General features: G+C 37.6%; 1 protein-coding gene across 2 annotated transcripts in view; it reads right to left on the bottom strand.

Moving 5' to 3' along the window:
- Nucleotides 1–908: 908 nt before the first annotated feature.
- The window catches only part of MMP16 (matrix metallopeptidase 16), a 79,942-nt gene continuing 58,034 nt past the window's right edge, over nucleotides 909–22,816 (bottom strand). For both annotated transcript variants that reach the window (XM_053467212.1, XM_053467211.1), the window contains 5 exons: nucleotides 20,970–21,187; nucleotides 6,949–7,087; nucleotides 6,080–6,230; nucleotides 3,054–3,169; nucleotides 909–2,339 (listed from right to left, as the gene is read on the bottom strand). In XM_053467212.1, coding sequence (XP_053323187.1) covers nucleotides 2,005–2,339; nucleotides 3,054–3,169; nucleotides 6,080–6,230; nucleotides 6,949–7,087; nucleotides 20,970–21,187 — 959 coding nt within the window. In that variant the 3' untranslated portion in view covers nucleotides 909–2,004. The remainder of the gene's footprint in view (nucleotides 2,340–3,053; nucleotides 3,170–6,079; nucleotides 6,231–6,948; nucleotides 7,088–20,969; nucleotides 21,188–22,816) is intronic.

Below are 22,816 nucleotides of genomic sequence, written 5' to 3' on the forward strand. Positions count from 1 at the left end.
TCTAAAAAATTTGCTCTAAAAATTCAAGTACTTTTGTAGTTTGTTTAATAAACACATGACAAAAGAAAACGTTATGTTTTATTAAACTCATTTTTAAGTTAATGAAAAAATGGTTCTTTATTTATACTATTTAAAGAAATTGCTAGTTATAGACAATATCTTGTTAATTTAAGTTCTGCATAACACCATAAGTATACTCTGTGAATTATTTTTTTAATAGTTAACTGACTCTCATCAGAACAAATGCAATGTACAGACAAAATTATCTGCCAACTTCGTAAAGTTACTCTCTCTCATACTGACTTGCAAAAGAAGTCGGCCTAAATAACCTCGGGCCTGCATTCTGTTCGGGACTGCATTCGGTTTTGACCGCCTCGACGTTTTTATAGCACTGTGCCTATAAAATCCTAACCGCAAAAGGCAGTTTTTTAGGTTTAATAAAGAGCTCTGTCAACTTTTCTTTAAGGAAAAAAAGGCTCCTGCTTTGCAGGTCACACAAAGAAGACAACAGCACTTTCAGTACATAATACGCTTGACAAGAAAATGCTTTGGTGGTCCTTTGACTCCATAACTGTTCTCGAGAATCTGTCACGTGTCAAAACACTAACTCTCCCCTTTGACAATTATAGCAAACATGCATAGGGGTGACAAATAATGTTCGCTACACGCAGCGGACAGATTGTGGGCTGACATTATGCCGACCTGGATGTACTCATATAAGGCAATTAGTGCTATCGAGGAACGTAATCTGAGATAACAGCAGACACATTTTATAAAATGGTGAAGATATTTTTTTCGGTATCCAGTCTTTTCTTTTTTTTTTTTTGTATACCCATTATCTGAAACCAGCTGAGAAGAAAAATAATACAGACGCTTGGAACTTACATCTGGTACAGAATTAAAGCCACTTCTGGAAGCAGATGAATATTTATTTTATGAAACGTACTGTATTCTGTGTACTTCAATTCTTGTCTACTATTTCTCAACATTCATATAATCTAGAAACAAGCAAGCTGAGAGTTAGTTCAGAGTCTGAAAACCGGTACAGTTGCACTCAAAGGGTTACAAAAAGGTAATACTTTTTAGAAATTTTCTTCACAACATGACAGCCATTTCGCAGGCGCTCTTTGCAATCCACTTCAGAGACATACAGATTCCCGCTAGGCTTACAAATGAGTGTTCCTGATAGACCTGCTAAGGGCCCCAGGCAAATTGGATACAGCTTGTTTAAATATGATTCAAACAGAAAACAAACAAAATAAAACTTATATTAAAAAAAAGTTCGCTTTCAGTATATTAATGACTATAAATGTTTTTCAAACATTTTGGACAAAGCTCAGAAAAAAGTTGTAGAAAACACAAGATGACAGTATTATTAAGGCTGTTACTATATTGCAGATATTTTGGCCCCTTGTAAGCTGGAAAAAGGCTATCCAAACAGTCTCAAGGTCCTGCGTGACAATGCTTCCCCACGTATCCATGGTGGGTATCTATCCATAGCAAACAGAGAAACAATCCTCTTTGGAAACAAAGCTGTTTGGGGTCTTCACACTCTCCTGGAGCTTAATTTTGGGTGTTTTTGTTTCTTTTGTATGCTGTGTAATATTGAATTATTTAGTTCTATTTGTACTTGCAGCACATGACTTCTCAGAGGATCTGGAGTAATATATATATATTTTTTTGGAACGAAAACAAAACTTTATTATCACCGGGCAATGTATGTTTTTCCTCTTCGTTGTTCACTCGTGAAAGCAATTCAGAGTAGAGAGGAGAGGCCTCAAACCGAATGACAAAATAATACAAAAGGGGTGGAGGAACAGCAGAAACCGCATTTCATGGAAGCTTCCCAGGTGATTGAATCCCCACTCAGGTGCAGGACACGAAAAACCTCTTTTAAAGGTCAGCCATGACCCTAGCTTGCAGATACCTGCCTCTAGCTGGAGAACAGCGTAATAGCTCTGATGTTTGAATCTCAAGTAACCGCATCAATCTCAAGAGTTTGAATCACACCCACTCTTGCATAGAGCGTTTACAATACAGTATGTGGCGGGGTGTTCCTTTTCTTTTGAATTGAAACACAGTGTAAACCAAGACAAGGAGGCACAATGCCAGGATACAGGGTATAACAATAGCTATGGCTTTCACAGTGCTGGCAGTGTTATCCAACTTGATGACAATGTCTACATCATCTTGAGGACTGGTTCTGTCCTTGTCCTTATCGGCTGAATCGTCACATCCCATGAAATCCTTAAGGATAGATCTGGGGTAACCAGATTCCACCCTTAGTCTCTGATTGTGGAATTTCCAGTATTCTTTTCCTTTATAAAAGTAAGTAAAGCCTGAAAAATATAATTAGGATTTTTATTTCTAAGCATTTGTGATAAATAAGAACTAAAATTGCAAATATTTTATACAATGATTAATAATTGCAGAAACACTTACTGTATATATGTTTAATTTTGTAAAATCCATAATGAGGTTTTATGATATAGTTAAATATATTTCTTAAATAATACAGTTATATTTATTTTGATGATAAATTTAAGAAAATGACATACTAGCATTTTTAACAATGATCATACGTATAAAAAAATTAAAAAAAGGAAGTGACCTTTCTTCTTTGGAAAAAAAGAAGCTTTTGCATATAGTATATAGTATATAAAAATATAGTATTTGTTGAAAAACTAGAGGGAAATGAAACTTTACAAGGGAAGTTTGATAATTGTTTGTGCTATATAAATTAAAAATGATAATATTAATAGGAAAATTAATATAACGGTATTGGTCCAAGGAAAGATGGCGTCTTCAGTTGACTTTAAAATCATTCGAAAACACACTGAACAAATGTGTGCCTAGATTAATTCAACCTGTCATGATGCAATTCCTACTAGTTTGTCTTATTTGAATTAACAATTGACAGAACCCCACAAGATGTTGGTATTTTTTTGCCATTGAAGTGATTGAGACGACCACTTGAAACCGAAACCAATATCAAAGCTTTTTATGGACTAGGAACTATTTCTGCTAGAATGAAATCTTTAGTTTTTGCTTACCGTTCTCCTTGTCAACAAAAGCTCCTTGTGGAGATTCAGGTATCCCTCTCCAGATTGAGATTAACTTTGGATAACCAGGATCCATTACTCTCATGTCCTCACTATAACGCCAGTATCTGCAGAAAAAAATAGAATCAGGAGTTGAGTTAAGCTTTCAACCTGAGTTATATCTAGTAGATGTACAACAAACAATATTCAGTATTTTAAGCAAAATTACTTTTAGATGGGTTTGGTCATCTTTTGTACATATTTTATTGGTGTGCAAAAATCCGTGAAGCATTTATGTACAAAATGCACCCGTTTCCTAGTCCGAGATATCTATAAATTACCTATATGCTGCACAGAATGGCATAGGAACCGAAGGGCTTATTGGGGTGAAAGCTTCCAATTAGTTACTGCCTGCTTCCTTTGCCTTGCAATAGATTTACTAAAGAATCCTCGCCGATGACAGATTGTCTAGACTAGAATTATTACCAAATTCATGGTCTGATTAGTGGCATATTATTAAATACTTAGAACGAATGTCAGACGAAATTTAACAAATCTATTTGTAACAGTGGAAGTCATGTTTTTTTTCTGTACCGATTCTCTTAATATTATTTCTGTGGATTAATAAAAGAATGTAGCTCAATTATCAGCGGTACCACTAATGACTTGAATATGTTCTTTGAAACCTCGTGCGCTACCGTCGATTCTATTTTTGGAAGAGCATGATTGCCGATATGATAATTATGGCTGGAGAATGATTATGTTCACCTTAATGACTCTTCAAAACATCTACATAGATAGCTACTTCATATGCCAATAAATGCTTATTACTTTAGATGAAAATTAAATTTGAGACATCTGTGTAAAGCGTAGAACATCTTGATTTAATGAAGAGATTTAATATTATCTTGTCCCATATGTCATTCTTGGAGTGCAGCACAACATGTTGCAACACGCTGCAGTGACACGGACCTCTGTAAATCGTTGAGCATCCATAACATTTTTATGATCACACCTGAATAATTATATATGAAAACATTCACAAAATATAAAGTGCTTTATAGAACAAAAAACCTAAATCTTATATATTGTTTGGATTTAGTTTAGTATTTTTATTATACTTCACTGTCAATGATATGATGAAAACATACACATAATGTGAGCATAATGTTGTGTAGAAGGTCCAGTCTGTACTGTCGAACAAGTAGGTAAGAATCAGATAAGATAAGTGTTCTTTCTTGGCATGACTGTCCCTTTAAGGCACAACCTTATGCATGTTTAAAGCTTGACGAAATAAGTGAAAGCTCTAGTCACACCTGTTTCCTTCCTAGATAATAACTACAGACCCAGGTGACTTAAAATGTATTTTATGGTGAGCTGCTAAACAAATTAAAAACCGGCTGCAATGATCAGCACTGGGGCTATCTGTCCTTTGACATCCACGTTGAAGGATCTGTTGGCACTGCATGCTGTGGTGTTGCTGTGGAATAAACTAAACAGATGATCTGTCAATTCCAGCATAATTAACCCCTTAAGGACAATGGGTGGTCCCTAAACCCATTGAAAACAATGCATTTTGAGCCCGTACATGTACGGGCTTTGTCATTAAGGGGTTAAAATTGGTTGACCTTTGTAGAATAACTGTGTCCCTCATCCATAATCACTGTCCTTTGGCATTAAACACAAACCCTGTCATTCTATCTTGACTATAAAGATAATGCAGTGATTATTATACTTTTAACGTCCAAGCCACCTACAATCTTCATATATTTGTGGTATACATGTACCACGGGACAAATTACTAACAAGAAAGGGATCAGGCAATTAAAAATCTTTTCAATGCCGTACAATTGGACTACAGTGTTTTATTTAACATATTTACCAAGTGCTATAACCCCCTCCTCCTCATTATGTCAAAGAACTCCCTCTTATAAGAATGATTAACTAAGGTTTGTACCTGGTTATAAAGGTTTTCAATAAAGCCTAGATGTTCACTATAAAAACTTAGGGAAGGTCTCCTTATCCAAATTGGATGATCGGGTCACTTGGCTAACCATGGCTTCTCAGAAGGTGACGCTGTAGTTGATCCAGCTAAAACTCCATACCCCCATTCCGTCTTTGGAATATCCAGCGGGCTCAGAAAGAAGCCTGGCTCTGTGTGAATCTGGCTTCTGACCACCATGATCAGTTCTCTTACATCATTCGGCAAAGTAACTACTGCAACCTAATACTTATTTAATGTAATTGCTCATAATTTGTCCTATAATGTGTAGTTAATGAATCTTGACAACAAGTAAGGAAATCCAACATAATCTGGATAATCTGGATAATGGAACCTCTGTAATTAGCTAGAAGTGAGTTTAGTGGCACTATAGTGATAGAAAACCTAAAACCTCTTCACATCTAGTCCTGAGAGGCTGCAAAGTGGCCAAGAGGTCTGTGTGAACAAGTAGTTTAATAACTGAAGTGTGTGTACTCTAGACAGTAGAATGTCCAAAATTGTGGCCTGTTTGTGGCCCTCAAGGACTGTCTATTGGCTGATTTAATCCTTAATAGGACCATCTTGTAAACCTTTGGTGTACACACCAAATGTATTATCATGCAAAGAAAACCATAACTGAAGTAGAAAAAGCTGACATGAGTCAGGCTTCAAATGTACAATTTTCTAAATTTCAGGAAAGCCAAGCATGCATACCCAAACTTCTTCCAAATGTAATACCTCAATTTAAATGATATCAGCTGCCTTCCATCACACAGACTGTTCTTTTACCTTGGGCGTGAAACATGAGAGATTCGCTTTCCATCAGTGAAACTCTCTGTACTTCACAGTAAGTAATGGGTGAAAAATGTTGCACGTTTGATTTAATAACATAAAGTTTCAGAATAGAAACAGCAAGAACGTTCCAATGCTTTGATGCTCTTTTTCCCTATAGTTGTGACTCCGCTACAATATTGCAATCTGTTCTTAGAAGTACCATGTTTTAAATATATAGCCTTTTGGAAACACGGCTATGGATTTTTATGGGGGGGGTTCTTACCTGTCACCTTTGAAAAAGTACGTTTTCCCAACATCTTCCCACCAAACAGCTGTATCTATTCCATGAGGGGGGATACCATACCCCAGGTGAACTAAGTCATCAGGGTAACCAGGCTGAAGGGTTGTGTCTTTAAAGACCCAATATTTGTTACCTATAAAAGGAAGTCATGTCATGTTATTTTCTCATGCTATAATATTTTGGAATATAAAGTGTAAAATATGGTTTTTGTACATAATATGTTTTCACAAGAGGCATAAATATTCAGACAAAATCTACAATTGAACAGTTGAAATATGCCTATTTGGTCTGATTGTTTGCCGTCTAAAATTCTCCTTATAGCATAATCTTTTCCATAGATGTGTATTCATGCTTACCCCACGCAGTTCATAAATAGCATGTATGTTAAATAACAAGTGAATAGGAATTAGCAAATGCTTAGAATCAAATGCACATTATCCTTATTTTGGAAAAAATGGCAGATTTATCGTATACACATTTTCCAGACGCAGGAGACATTGTTGATCGCCTCCCAACAGTTTTTTTAAGCAATGGTCGTTGGCACGTACGGTGAATACTATTGCTCCTAGAAGTGGTCTTTCAGGATCCCTACATTTTTTTCTGGTGTTGTCGATGCCAAGGCATTAGAGCAATACTAGCTCAGTAAGGTAATTGTTGATTGCTTTCTATGCTCGTTTAACCCCATGACGCAAGGATTTGAGAGCCATCGAGCACCCGCGATGGCCTGAGGAATTGGGGTGGTTCTTTCTCAGTGTTGGACTTTACCTGATGTGGACACCAACTTCTTGACAGATGGGAGAATAAGCTACAGCTCTTTAATATATTCTATGTTAGTATTAACAATATCTTACCTTTAAAGAAGACAAAGTTTCCCTCACTGTTTTCATAAACTGCATCTATACCAGTCGGCAATCCTCTCCAGAAGTAGGTGATCTGCATTGGATATCCATCCATAACTTTGTTGTTTTTGACACGCCAAAACCATTGATCCTATGGAAGTAGAAAAAAAAGCCTTCAGTGCCTGGTGGTTGCAATCAAGAACCGGTTGTGCAGTTGTAGAGTTTGCTGATGGACATAGGTGGAAGTTTGGGGCACCCAAAAGTCAAGTTCTGGGGCTCCAATAATTAAGTCATTCTGGGCCTCCTACCCTGCTCATAACCACCAAACTTTTTTGAGTTCACAGACAAAAAGGACACCAGGAGTGGACAGAGGGATTTGGGTCCCAAACAGGGCCCCTAAGGGAGGAGTGCATAACATTGATCTCTGACGATATGCCTGGAGGAATAAAATATTCTTCAACACATTAAATACTTTGAACCTGTAGAAGGGAGATGTGGCAATATAACATAGGCACAGGGGTTTAGAGGAAACGGTTACTACAAACATATTTGTTTTGAGTATTTTTCAAGGTAAGGGCAAACATGTTGAGTCAACCATTCCATCTTAATACATTTCCCAGAGCTGTTGCAATATGCATTACTATGATTACAGTGTTGTCTTTAAAATGTCACACAGCACTAGCTGCAAACATCCTAACCTTTGAATGAATTAAGGTCAGATGTAACTAGTTAATATAGTGCAATATAGATTTTGCTTGATTTTCCATCAGTTTGTATATAATCTATAACGCAGCGGAAAGAGCAGTAGGTCACATTTCCTGGTTTATAAACTACAGGAATAAAAAGGTCGCGGTTTCAACAATAAAAGGAAGTGTTCTGTGGAAGGGTGAGACAACCAAATTAAATGACATCCTTTAAGTGAAAATGGAAACATAACAAAAACAGGTATGCCCTTTACATACCATATTTATAACAGCTGAAGCTACCAATGTACCACCCTTTACTTGCCCTTTTCCAAGTTTATATAGTTTTCATCCAGTTTAATTCACTATGCAGAATGCAAGACTACATAAATAAGTATGGGTGTTTATATGGCCAGCTATCAAATTCCCCCCATGCTGGTAATAGTCAGAAACACTGACAAGTATTCCGGTCAGCAACTATATAAAACAAAGGGAACAAGCGGGATAGTTGATAGAGTTAATCCAAAAGCTTTAACTCCTTAATGACAAAGCCCGTACATGTACGGGCTCAAAATGCATTGTTTTCAATGGTTTTAGGGACTGCCCATTGTCCTTAAGGGGTTAAAGTGTGTGTAAGTAATTTCATTTAGGACAGATGTACTTTGAGATCAATGCTTTTTTCAGAAGAGCCGGGATTGACCAAAGTACACTACGTGCGCATTACATGGTGTCATCAAGTTTTGTTTTCTGGGTTTGTTGTACCCCATAGGCATGTGAATATAATTAATAATTATAATTAGTAAGGGATGCTGGATAGCTAAGCAAAATCTTGGTCATGTCAAAAGGGACCTCCCAGGAGTTTATGTGAGACCTTATTATAGGAATGCATTGGCCTTCTAAGACACTATCTCCTTTGGCACCAATCCAGCACTATTTATTTCCATAGCATAATAGCTAAATCTAATCAAGAACACATCCAGCAGCATGGATATTCAGGTTTGTGTTTATAAAAACTGTTAATTTAGTACAGCAGTTTAGCACTTGAGAGTATAATCCAATTTTCATAGTTCACTGGCCTGCAAGAAACAGTACATCTAATCCATGCTGTTAATAAATGTGCCAGAACCTTTCCAGTGACATTTAACCTGTAGAAAAGAACAATTTATTTGAAGGCATAAAATGTTACCATCCAGGAATGTGATTGTAGTAATAGATCTTGCTCATTTCTAATCAGAGCTGCGTTAGCTACCTCTTTACATTGATTTGTTTTGGACCATCTGATTCGAAACGTTAACATGGTTTACTGGTACTGATTAAATGACCCGCAAACTAATGTGTCAAGCCATGCAAACACCGAAACACTTCAAGGAGGGTGCGATCTCATGGTCACAAATGGCTGTTTTAAATCAAATGCTGATGTTAATAGAGGTCATATTATTCGCACTTCACTTGTATAATTCAATTGTTCATTCTATAGAATTGTTTTTTTCTCACCTTTATGAAAGAACAAATCAAAACAAATTTTATTGATAGTGGAAACTATCATGTTTACTATTGTGAAAATGTTTTGCTTGAAGCAGCCAATCAGTGGCAGGAAAATTATCATTAGACCTCCTTCCACCAGAAATCTCACCAAACCAGTGCCGGAGTTACCTGGCGGTAAGTATATCACATAGGAGGAAATGTGCTCGACAGGACATAGTTCCTGCAACCTAAACAACTGGATGGAGGAAAAGGGTCAAATGCTTAGAGGGGAAATTCTGCATAAAGCCTCCATCCATTTGGAAGAGGGACACCTTGAGGGACCATTCATTCAAGTCCATATGATGGATGGAGTGTAACTATTACATGACAAGAAATGTTTCAAATATGTTTCTCCATTATATTTAACCCCTTAATGACAAAGCCCGTACATGTACGGGCTCAAAATGCATTGTTTTCAATGGGTTTAGGGACTGCCCATTGTCCTTAAGGGGATAACATTTAATGAGATTTAACAAAGTACATAAGAGATTTTAATAAAGTTTACTTGAAAGGAGGAGAAATGGGCAGACTAGATGGGACGAAGGGTTCTGATCTGCCGTCATATTCTTTGTTTCTATGTCCAGCACCATCAAAATTCCTCGTTTAGTCTACAGAAATTTGTCTACTTAAAATCATTTATACAAATTAGTCAGAAAGGCATTTGGGAATGTCAGCCACTCTGTCGGGGACCTTCACTATGAAAGGCAATCAGTTATAATTTGGTTTGAAATCCATGACTTTAATTCGTGTAACTGCCTGCATGTCATGAGTTCAGTTCGATCATAAAATAATGAAGTCGTTTTAGAAATGTAAACATACCTCCCTATGGAGCTGCTTTATTTGGTTTCAAAGACATTTAAGTAGTCATAAGTGCATGTTAGCAAACATTAGTTTTTAATTAGCTGTGGGTGGTTTACTTTTTGTCACTTGCAGGTAGGGATCTTTTAATAACCTTCATCTTTGTAGACCAGGAACGCTATAGTCCAGGTCATTCAATGGAAGAACCGTTCTTCACAATGGGACAGTCTATCAGTTTGCATGCCCCTTTCCTTCAATATTTAGTGAGGCTTTTCTTCAAGCTGACATTTGTAACTTGGGTATGTCTACATACAAAATATCCAACATGTTGCTTATGGAAATTTGTATGACATTTTGCTAGCCAAAGGTACATTCTTTTTTTATAATATAATCGGTGTGTTGGCTTGCATAAATTATTTTCAAATTGTGCTCGAGGGGGCCACCGGTAGTCTTAAGGACCATTAGGTTTCTCCTCAACATAACAAAGAAGTGTGACGGAGAAGGTATTTGCTTTGAACAAAGTCTTTATATTGAACCTTCAGGTATCTGAAATATTGGAATAGATAAAAGACAAAATAGATTTTTCACAGCACAGATGGCAGAAAAAAAAAATTCACCACCGATATGCAACTCCCATGCAATTTGAATAAATTTTAGCCTTCAGAATTTCCGCGTTAGTTGTTAAATTGAAAGAATTCAAGGATGGGAAGGTAAAGCTTATACAGACAATGGTTAGGAGTAAAGAGTAGTTTACATGTCAGAAAGCATTCATTTTATTAAATTCAAATTTTCTCCACAAAAATGATACCCAAGAAAGTGTTTTAACAGTCTATGTTGGTTTTACTTCGTGAAAAGATGGGGTTAACATTTTAATCACCGCTGCAAGCTTTTAGTCAACATTAGTATGGCTTACAACAGTAAAATTACAATGGATTTTTGTCCCTGCCTTATGTGCGGCTGAATAATATATATTTTGTTGGCTAGGGGTTTATTTAATTGGTGCAGGTTTTAATAGCTCAGTGGGTATAAATTATGTTTGTTCTGTAGAAATTCACACACAGTGGCTTTAGTTGTCATGCCATAAAAACAAATGGTCCATTCTTGTTCTTGATCAAGTAAGAACAATTAATGAACATAGCAGCAAAAATATCTTTAAGGGTACAAAGCAGAATGTATATAAGTGTAATTTAGTACTGAATTTTCTTTATTTAATGGAGTATTTCACACTTTCAAAAAAATATATAAAACTGCAAAATAAATTACTCTAGTATATTTGTTAAAATAAAACATATTTTCCAACAACATGGCTCAGAAAACAACTCCATTTTTAAATATAATGCATCTATTGAAACAAGAAGGGTTTCAAATCATCACACACAGCACACAAATAGAGAATGTGCATATAGTCACAACCTAATTTACAGCAGTAAACAAATAATCCATACAGAATAGAAGAACACGACTACTTAGAATAACTTATCATTGTCTATACACATTTAACTCTCCTCTATTGTCCAGTTGTGTTTTGTAGTCCAAGGCAAACCTCCCCGTTGCTCTTGGAATTTTCAGGCACTGTCCTTCATTCTAGGTAGCTGCCCCACCATCCAACTTTTATAATCATGGGGCGATGCCCGCTTCTGGTGGCCCATTGAAGGGGCCAGGTCTGCCCCTCCTCACCTCTTGACATACACCCTGATTTGGACACCGAAAATGTTGACATGGTTACATTTTGTTGGGACCAACAATCTTTTGGGTAAAAGTGTGGTGTTAACTAGGATGGAGACTGATGAGATAATGAAACTTGGGAAATAAAGTTATTATTATTATTTATTGTTTTACATAGCGCCATTATATTCCGCAGCACTGTACAATGGGTAAACAGGACATAACAAGTACTGTATAAAAATAAGGAGGTTAGGAGGACCCTGCTGAAACTAGCTTACAACCAAATCATTTACTTACTTAAAGTGTTGATCCTTCAATGAAGTTACATTACAAGGCTTATTGCGTACATAATTTTTCAGGCAATTCACATACATGTTTCATAGGATTCGTATGTTTGCCAAGTGTGTAAAATAAGAAATTTGTTTGCATATATAAGGAAAAAAAACATTGCTTATGTATTTCACTGTAATTTGTGTGTACATGACAATATTTTCAGAAACAAATCCTCTGGGGTCTCATTCAGCTTCCATAGAGCTTGACCTTTAACGACAAAGGAAATGCCAAAAATATTATGACGCTATCGTCTGATAACTTAGAACGACTCGCTCATGCACTACACAAATGCCTGTAAGTGCCACAACACATTATCATGTCATGTCTATTAATGTAAGCAATTCATCCAGTAAACGGCTGCAAATGTAATGTCAACAAAAGGTTATCCGGAAACGCTCGTGGCACTATCAGGATATTCCGTATTATATGTGTTAGTTATCGGGACAAATGTTACAACGTCAGTGAATCATCTTCATTGATTGTGACATGGGAAGCAAAAAAAACTGCATTTTTGTTGCAGGTTGGGGCGCAAAAACAAATTGCTATTCACAATCTACGTTGTGAAATATGGTTGCAGCACATGGCTACCTTGTCTAAGGCAGGCCCGGTCCCTCCACATCATCGCCGGAACGTCTCTTTAATGTATTGTAAGCCAAGTGTGACCTTTTCTATTCGGCATACTTACGGCATCCTAGATTTCGTAGTCATTTTGTGTGATAATATATTTCAGTATAGCTGACTTACTAAATATTAACTCTCTTTACACATCATGCAAAATCATTATTGAGAGAAAAGCAAACGAATCAGCAAATTATTCCGGGTAAAATAACGCAACTTAAAAAATTTGTGCCAATGGGTACTTATGGGCTCATTGTCCTTTGGGAACATAAGACGTAATTACATAATAACATTCCCATAGAGTGATGGACTGATGACTTTCTGATATGGAGTGCTGCAGTAACAATTAGAACAGTTTGAGGGCAGGTGATATATTAATAAAACACATTGGTTATTACAGTGTTAGTGAAGTTACAGGAACATGGGTCAATATATGCCATCTATATGCAACTAAGACACTGTGTACAGGAAGTATATATATATATATATATATATATATATATATATATATATATATATATATATATATATATTGTGCACCCTGTAGCATGAGGGCCATACATGTCACATTTAGGGGTCATAAGCACAGCTTGTTGCAAAACTCAAACCATAAAAAGAAACACCTAGCTCCCAATTGGAGCCCTCTCTAACTGAACTATGCTGGTCCACACTGACCAGCCTAATCACCCACTACCCACCCTCAACCTCCCAGCCAGACCCAGCTACGCCAGGCTCTGGAAAACCTTCCCCAGACAACACACAAAATGTCCAGGCAGGTATTGCCTCACTTGGCTCAGGGATGGTCTTCTTGTTCAGGGCCTCTCCTTGCCCTGGGAGCGCAGGGAAACTTCCTCTTCCCCCAACAGTCTCTCTGAGTATCAGGCTCCAGGGGTTTTTAATGTCCAGCACCTGTGCCCAAATGCCACACTAAGCATCTCCCTGGGGTTTACTCAATATATATATATATATATATATATATATATATATAAACACACACACATGTGTCTCGTGGATTTTAGTAAAACTTGTATAACCTAACTAAAGCTTACTAAAGGTGAAATTAGACTTGGAAGGCAGAACGTGTAATACAAAATATGAGTATAGCAGTTTATCAGGACCTCTTACACTGCGGGCAGCCTCCATGGGCTCATGCCTGCCATTTAAGAGCGGCGCTGACGAACGTGACCTCACGGTAAAAGCTAGGCTGCACGCTTTTCTACGTGTGACCGTGACCGGGCTGCCAATGTAGCTACAGAGACAAAATCTATTTTGATTCTGCACCTTCACTGGTGGCTGCACAGGCCCACAGGCACACATTTAATTAAATGGCCCACGGGAGGCGGCCTACCGGGAAATCTACCAGTACCCCGGTAGGCCAGCCTGGTCCTGGTTTTATGGAAGGATCCGGGATTTGACAAAGCAAGACTATATTCTGGCTGAACTTTATATGTTCACTTAAATCAAGGACTCTCTGTGGCCCAGAACCTCCCCACTGAGAAATGGTCTGAGTTAGTAAATTGGCGCCTAAAGTCTTCAATATCCTGTTATAATCTGCTTTCTGGTTTTTTTTTGCATGTTTATCTCACTAAATCTCCACCTCTATGAAAGTGTCTACACACTCATTTAATGTATGCATCTACTATTAACAGTTAACAATTTAATAAATGGCAGGTACAATATGTGCAGTCATAGTGCAGTAGTCCACAGACATTTTGATCGGGGTGCAATAGGTATGACTAGGAAAGGCGGCCCCTGCCCAGTAGAGCCTATAGTCTAAGTAGTATTAAGGAACTGATTGAGATACTGATATAACCTGGTGATGGAGGCGGTATAATGAACAAAAAAAGGGGTTAACTTAATCGCATTAATTCCACTTGATATGTCAGGCCACATATTAAAGAACGTATTTGCAGCATCTGTAGGATTATGGCTACGCGAATAGGTTTGAAGATAAATTTTCAGTCTGAAAAGTTATGGTAATATTTGGAAGAGACTATTCTAACTTCTGGAGGTTATAAAAAATACATCCTATCCTGTCAGCACAGTAGCCCATGTCAAGGATAAATATCTGGGATTCCATCATACTACATGTCCAGCCCTATCCAATTCTTCTTGGCTATATTGCTTACAAAGGAGTTTTAATAGGACACAAATGAGTTCCAGAAGCAGCCAGGCCATTATTGACAAGCCTGACCATTATTGACAATGCACCAGATGAAGCGATAAGCGAAACGCGTAGTGCGTGTTGACGACATTGGGAGAAGGAGTAGAAGTAGATCAGAGGACTAAGACGGCGTCTCTTTGTGGTAGCGCTGCTACAAAGTTTGAAGCCTGGACTCATCCAAAACAGAGGAAGACAAGTTTGCCTTTCTTTTATACATTAAAATTATCGTTTTTATCTACTCCCCTCCATCTTCTTTATCTACAAGTACCGGTGTGCGATAAAGAAACTCCTAAGGAGATCACCATACTCTATGTATGGGCATATTTATGCCCTTTAAATTGTAAGGGTCCGATCTGCTTAATACCATTTTTTTTGAGACCTACTTTGAGATACTATACCATAATTGTTTTTCTTTCTTTTTTCTCTTCCTTTTATATATGAGCCTTTTTGATACCGTGTGTGGGAACTCTCGCTGGAAGGGCATCTTTGTACATATTATTTTTGTGTTGCACATATAATTTACTCCCTTATTATTTGGGTGGGCAGACACTTTTGTGGTTTTGATTGTATTTAATTTGGAACATTTTGGGGAGTTTGTTCCGGTGTCTTTGCGGCACCACCTCACTATAAGGTGTAATACTTATATTTAATTAGAATATTGCGCTTCACTTTTTTGTATTTTGAGTATTATTGACAAGTCGTCCAACAGGATCCAAAGCTCTTGCACTCAATGAACTAATGTGATGTCTATATACTGTATTGCTTAGATGCACTTGCCCTGACTGTTCTGCCTCAAGTTTTTATATTGGAAAGATATTAAATACATTGTTTTAAAGTAACTGATCAAATATTATAAAATAACAATACTGGTACGCATTACCTAGCTAGAATCCCAATAAAATTCCTAGATTTATTTATTTTTTCATTTTCTTGCAAAAATAAAAGGTACTTATTTTTACCAGTTAGCCATGAACTTGAATGTTTTTAATCTCTGCTAGAAGATTTCAGAGCGTGTGTGAAATTAAATAGGTCTGTGTTTCATTATTTATAAAATGGCATATTCAGAAGTCAGGAATATAAAAAGTCCCCACCATCAAGATGAAATGGCATACCGAGTTAAGCTTTACTGCGTTACAAATTTAGCAGTGAAAATTTAATGCACAGACCCAGAGCAACACATCAATATTCTTAATTAATCTAAAATATTGCAACCATAAGTAATTGAATATTGATTTCAAAAAATTCAGCATGCTTTATCCACACAGCTAAAACCCTGGTGTCTGTATATAGTCTTAAATCAAAAGACGAAACTTGCTCAAAACTCTGCCTTGTTATGAAATATTGCAGGAGTTATTAACTTTTTCATCAGAACGTGTCCTTAGCCAAATAATAATTCACCCGCAATACATTTTGTAGCCTTTAGCGAATGCAAATTAATTTACAAATGCAAATAAATTAGAAATGCTTCCTGGACACACAACGTATAAAATGATTGAGCACATGATGGTCATGTTTTGTGGTTAGCTCCTCGTGTATTACTTAAAGAGTTCAAATGATGTAACATATTTCATCATCTGTCAACTATACATGTTAACATACTGTATCGAGGAGCACCTTTAATATAGAAAGGTAAAGGGATGTGCCATTCACCTGGATTCATTGGACTTTGAGAGCTGTAAGGTGCTAAAGCAGCTTTTAAAATTGTTTGCAATGCCAGAATGATTTAAGTTTCCACAACATGCTCCTCCTGTGAAAGGAGGATATTTTTGTGCTTGATTTAATTGCTGGTTTTAAATGTGGGCAAAAGGGGCAGCTGCTCAGGGCCCAGGCTTACGGTAAGACCCCTTTAACAGCCATCTAAGCTGGGGAGCTCTCCTAATGCTTCCTCCCTTGAGTCCTGCACACCACCTGATGTAGGATAGCACATGGCTATGATGTCATTTCCTGGTGCCCTAGGATTAGATGACACGCAAACCATGTATAAAGTGTAAGAGGAGGGGTCTGTGCCCGTAGCTATACAGACCTCTGCCTGGGAGATTTTCTCCAAGTTCTTTCATGTTCAAGAACAGCCTTGGCATACAGAAATGGCCAAAGGAGGACACTTGTTTCAGCAGGTGTGGTACATATAGAAATGGGGCTGACCTGTTGAGTAAGGTATTGAGCATAATACTGATGCATACAGTGGGCTGTAGAATACACTAATACCCACCAAACATTCAGAGTTGCGAGCAAACAGGGGATCAGTGCAGGAAACATGGACAGAGTTATTAAGGTCCCGAAGACAGACACTCATCCTTAAATGGGACACTATGGAGGTATAAAGACCTCTCAGAGTTTGCCTCCATTCTCATTATTATAAACTGGGAAACTGGTGTACCCAAATACCAGCCCAGTGTAGACTTGGTGTCTCTAGTAGGCGACACAGCACTTCTGGTCTCATGAGGACCATTTAACCAGTTGAAGAACTTGAATTATGCAATGACTCTAAAAAGAATAATACAAAATATATGTATTTAAGAAATACTACAACTACTTAGTCAAACCTCTAATATGAATATGAAATATATGGAATTTATCAAAACACAGCAAATATGTTGTCCACTATGTAGTCACTGCTGGGAGTGCCATATTAAACCTAAACCATAAAAGCATCAAACTAACTTTTATATTTTTCCTGACCCATACATTTTGTTCATGCTTAGCTACAACGTGAACCTTGGGTCTCGCAAGAATTAAAAGTAAAGGAGCCTAGGTTCATTTTATAAAGCTATAGACCAGAGGGTCTCCAACATCCCATTTAATAGGAGCTTCTAGAAAAACTAGAAAAATGTAAAGGGAAAATGTGACTTTTAAGTTCTTTTAAGTATATATTCTAGTGCTATTTTACTCTTTGATTGTATTTTTTTTCTCATGGTTAGTTGCTCTAGAACACCATTCCTCCAGATGCGAAGTGTGCCAGTCACTTGATAAATATTTAGAGGCAACCAGAGAGCTATCAATACTTTATGGGCTGCCCGTAAGAGACACCCGCTGCAGAAATTTACACCTTATAATTGCACTCTATATTAATGTAGAGAATGTTAAAATGATTTGAATAAAAGTCTCATTTTATTTTTATTAAAAGTGCAACCTTTCCAGGTTCTTGTAAACATTTTCCATTTATGCTCCACGCAGCTCCGTCTGGCACATTTTAAGTATTTTCATCTGAGTCTTGTGAATGTTTGCTAGTTTTAATTTACTTCCTTAAGGGATCTGCCTCGCCAGATCTGGACTCTCACTTAAAGTCTCAGAAAATAAGCCAAAAGGGAAGAAGCTCATTGCTGAAAACATCAAATCCTAAAATGATTTCACTCTTCTCCAGTAATATACCCCCAAGACTATTTTCCTTCAAGGACAGATATTTTTTTTTCTTCATATTGTATAACTGAAAAAATGCATCTTGTTTAAATTAGGTCTAGCTGGAAAAAAGAACGGAAAAACTATGAAATCCATTATTTATTGATAATATGATTTTAAAATACTACCAAAAGAAGCTATTGTTCTAAAGTACAGAATAATTGGCCGCAGTAGCATTGCACATACTAATAAATAAAATAGGTTTTTAATAATAGGTCGTTGGTATCAGTGCCACATTGATGAACCTCTTTTAGGTCGATGACTAGTATTGGGGTACCGGATGGAAATGCTCATCTCAGTCTATATCTATCTATATCTTTACATACTTCATTTCCACATATAAAAATGCTCATAAATGTCCAAGTTATATATATATATACTGGCTGTGGAATTAGACACGCATAAAGCTGTCATTCTGGATTACCAGGAAAAAAGAATTATATATTTTTCATCAGAGCAAACGAGTATGTTACTCTTGACTTTCTTTGAGCCTAACTTTGGAAAAAACTAAAACTAACTGCATTGCTTTTTACCTAGACCTCTGTTGGTTTTTTTACAGTTCACCTCCATTGGCCTCTGTAACGTGCTATTTGATTTTTATTTATCGCCTTTTCTCTTTTAAATTCCCATGACTTTGACCTTTAGGAACACATCATTTTTCTGCTGTCATAAATACACTGTCATGGCACAAATACAAATGAGAATAAGAACAAAAGTAAAAAAAAACAAAACAAAAACAAACAACAAACTAGTAAAAAGCTAAGAAAAGGGGAATAAAACATGATTACGGCGATTTTTCGATAAATTATAAGACAGTTTTTATCAATGTAAACATACATATGATACAAGGTATCTCTTTTTGACAATGGCTTTTTTGTAAACTCACGTTACATGTGCTTCATTGTTTGAATATGCCCTCACTGACCATTGGCACTTAATTTTGTGTTTTAAAGCTTTGTCTAAAACAGCAGGTAAGGGATTAAAAAAACATATACCGTGTATTTTAGACATGTCCAGATTATCGTAAATTATATTTTGCATACTCTGCTTTGTACAGTGGAGGTTTTTGTCACTGTTGACCCACCTTAAGAACATAGAGTTGTTGGTTTGATAAAACAATGGGGTTCCAAAAAGGTATTTGGTTACTTTATAGCACAATTCTCTTTGCCATATGTAAATTCACAAATTTAAACTCTTTTAAGTCCATACTGTAAAAAGTCATACTGATACAATTACTCTACTGCGCTATGGATTGTATTAAATTAAACCGAATCCCCCAAATCCTTTATCCACCAAATGCTCAAATCTAATCCGTATTTCTTTCAACTGAGTAGCGGAATAAACACCAAACCGTGGACAAATATTAAAAAGGAAGAAAAAAAGATCAAATTCATCAACTCTGGAGTCCTCACAAAGAGATGTCACAAAGCAGAGATTAATTGTAAGTACATCACAGTTTCAAAGGCAAAAGAGATATTCTTATTGTGTGCGTATGTAAGAACTTTATCTCAGCATAACACACAAAATATGCTGTTTCTTATATTTCTGTATTAGGCAGTTTACATTTAAATAATGGCTTTTTAGATACCCTAGACAAGTGGAATTCTTCAGTTGTGCATCAGAAATTCATGGGGATTGTGTATAAAAAGACATCCTGGTGCGAAGTGGCAAAAATGGTAGACTCAACATCAGAATCAATGGAATATACACGAAGACTACATGGAGATTTTTCCTGGATACCTACTTGTACATTTTGTTGTTTTGTGCACCATTTCAAATGTTCTATCTATTATTTTAAGAAATAGTAATCTTTCACCAAGACCAGTCCTCCATGTCAACTATACTAGAAGGATCAGACAAACTGAATTAGCACATGGTCACTCCATCATTGAATTAACGCCCCACCAAGGCTTCAACCACTTTTACTGTACATTCACACATTTTGCACCATTCACACAAGACATTGCCAGAGTAGATATCAATAACTCCAGTCTTGTATACTAAATGGCTGAGCACAATAGGAACTGTAGTCCACAGTAGCTAGAGCAAAGTCAGCCATTAGGGTTGCCACCTTTTCTTTAAAATAATACTCGCCATAGTCACAGGTCATGATCAGTCCATAGAGGGGAGAGTCAATCAGCATTAGGTGTCTGGAGCTCAATTCCTGCCCGTTTAGACAGTGTATGTAAACATTCATATCTTAAACTCAATCCAGACTGTGCATAGATGGCAGTACTGATAAACTGACAAACAGTTTATCAGTGCCATATTTATACCCAAACAGCTTGTCAGTGCTATCTTTAGTCCACAATGAGTCAGTTTTGTCCCCAAACAGTTTAACAGTGCAATGTGTTTCCTCAGTTCCACAGTGCCATCGTTGTCTCCAAACAGCTTGTCTCTACCATCGTTGTCCCCAAACAGCTTAACAGTGCCATTTTTTCTCAACAAACAACTTTCCAGTACCATCTTTATCCACAAACAGCATTTAAGTGACATATTTGCATTAACACAGTGTATCAATAAACAGCTTGCCAGTGCCATATTTATCCACGAACAACTGTATCTGTCATTTTTGTCCCCAAACAGCTTAACAATGCATTTTTTCCCCTCACTTTAATAGTGCCATTGTTTTCCCCAATCAGCTTGTCTCTGCCATCTTCATCCCAAACAGCTAAACAGTGCCATCTTTGTCCCCAATCAGCTTAACAGCATGGCACAGGCCACGTATTTCTGATAGTCAAGTACAGGATATAATCAGCAGTTATTCCAGGGATTTGCCCAGTATGTCTAAAGGACAGTCCCTACATGGGAATATATACAACCATACATGAATAACAATACCAAAAGCATACCTTAAAGACAAACATTTCCCTGCGCAGGATAGCCAGTGTGTTAAAATTCCCATCACAGATGTTAGGTTTGGTTCCTGGATAAGATGGCTTATCTCCAGTAGGGTTTCTGGGAGGTTTGGGATATCTGTCGTTCTTACGGGGGTCAGCTGGTGGGATGGACCGGTGTGGTGGCACTGTAGAAAGAGGCTTTGTTGGTGTTGGTATCTTCTCAGGTGGACCTAACCAAATTATGTAAGAAAACAAAAGTATTAGAGTGACAATGTTGGTAATGATACGATTAATAATTTGTGAAATATTGATAGGTGCAAACAAATACACAGACTAGTAGAAAGTACCCATCTAGATACAAAACCCCCATAAGATTATGTTAACAAAATGCTATAGCACAAATAAGCTCACCACCACACAACGGAAGTCCTCATTTGTGTCCATGTGGATCAAAATACTTAGCAACAGGAGGTGTATGAGTTGGCTTTGATTAGGCAACATAATCATTAGAAGGAGCCCTAAGCAAAAAAAAGAGTCCTATTGTCAGGACTTCAGGTACTGGGTCTGGTAGGAGTCTCTGTGCAGGGATAGCTTCAGGATCAGGACCCTATGTGCGGCAGGCAGGTGTAGATACACCTGGATGCAGATGGCTGTCTGCTGCAGCTTCACTGGTCTTCCCAGCCGCCATCTACAGGCACTGAGCAGGGAACCCAGGAGACTGAGGAGACTGGCAGCAGAGTCTGGGGAGACTGGCAGCAGAGTCTGGGGAGACTGGCAGCAGAGTCTGGGGAGACTGGGTCAGGCAAGCCAAGGTCATTACACAATAAGAAACAATAGCGTGGTACCAAAGGATAATCCAAAGAATAATCACAGTCCAAACCAAGATCAGGTGAAGTACAAAGGGAACCAAGTCAGAATTGGCTTGGGGGTCAAAACCAGGAGATTCACAGCACAATGTCACGGTGTAAGGTAGATGAGGTGGATCCGACTATGCAGATAAGCAATGTTCAGAGAAGTCCAGTAAACAGTCCGTGGTCAAGGGCAAATAACAGGCAGCGAGGTCAAACTAATCTGAGGTCAGGGCAGGTAGATCAGGTGCAAAAACGATTAAACAAGTCCGGGTTTGTAGGCAGGCAGAGTAGAATCGAGGTCGGTTAACAGGGAAAAGGTCGGTACACAAGGCAAAGATATACAAAGGTCAAGAAACAGCACACCCAATAAGCTAAATAACGCTTAGAATGGGAAAGATAGCGAATACAAATGGGGTTTATATAGGAGACAGGTACTCACGTCACAGGCCGCGCCGCTGCGTGGACCGTGTGCGTCGGGTGTCGTCGGGTGTCATCGGGTGCGTTGTTAGGTCGCGCGTGCACGGCAGTGGTTGAGGGGGCAGGACCGCAACGCTGGCGTGCGGTCGCGGCGGAAGCGGGGGCGCGACGCAGACGTGCGTGCGCGGTGTAAGAGGCAGAGGCGGAGCTGACGGCAGCGGGCGATGCGGTGTGAGCGGCAAAGGTGAGAGCCGCGGCGGCGCGCGTGACACACACAATCAATCAAGATCAGTGTATAATGATGGCTGTTATTCTGTACCATTGTCAGTGTTTGGCTCGCTATATAGTGACAGGAGTTATGCTGTATCGTATATGTTCAGTAAATGTTATTTATTTAAACTCATTTAATTCATTTTTTCAGATTTCTAGTTTTTTTTCCAGTTGACATACTGTTTACACATTTGTGCATTTGTAAGGTGCTATAAAAATAAATGGTAGTAATAATAATAATAAAATGCATGATACAAAAGTTTAATGGAGTATATAATTAGTGATAACATTAATATGAATTAATTCATATTATTTAATTCA

The sequence above is a fragment of the Spea bombifrons genome, chromosome 5, assembly GCF_027358695.1.
Source record: "Spea bombifrons isolate aSpeBom1 chromosome 5, aSpeBom1.2.pri, whole genome shotgun sequence".
Classification (NCBI taxonomy): Eukaryota; Metazoa; Chordata; class Amphibia; order Anura; family Pelobatidae; genus Spea; species Spea bombifrons.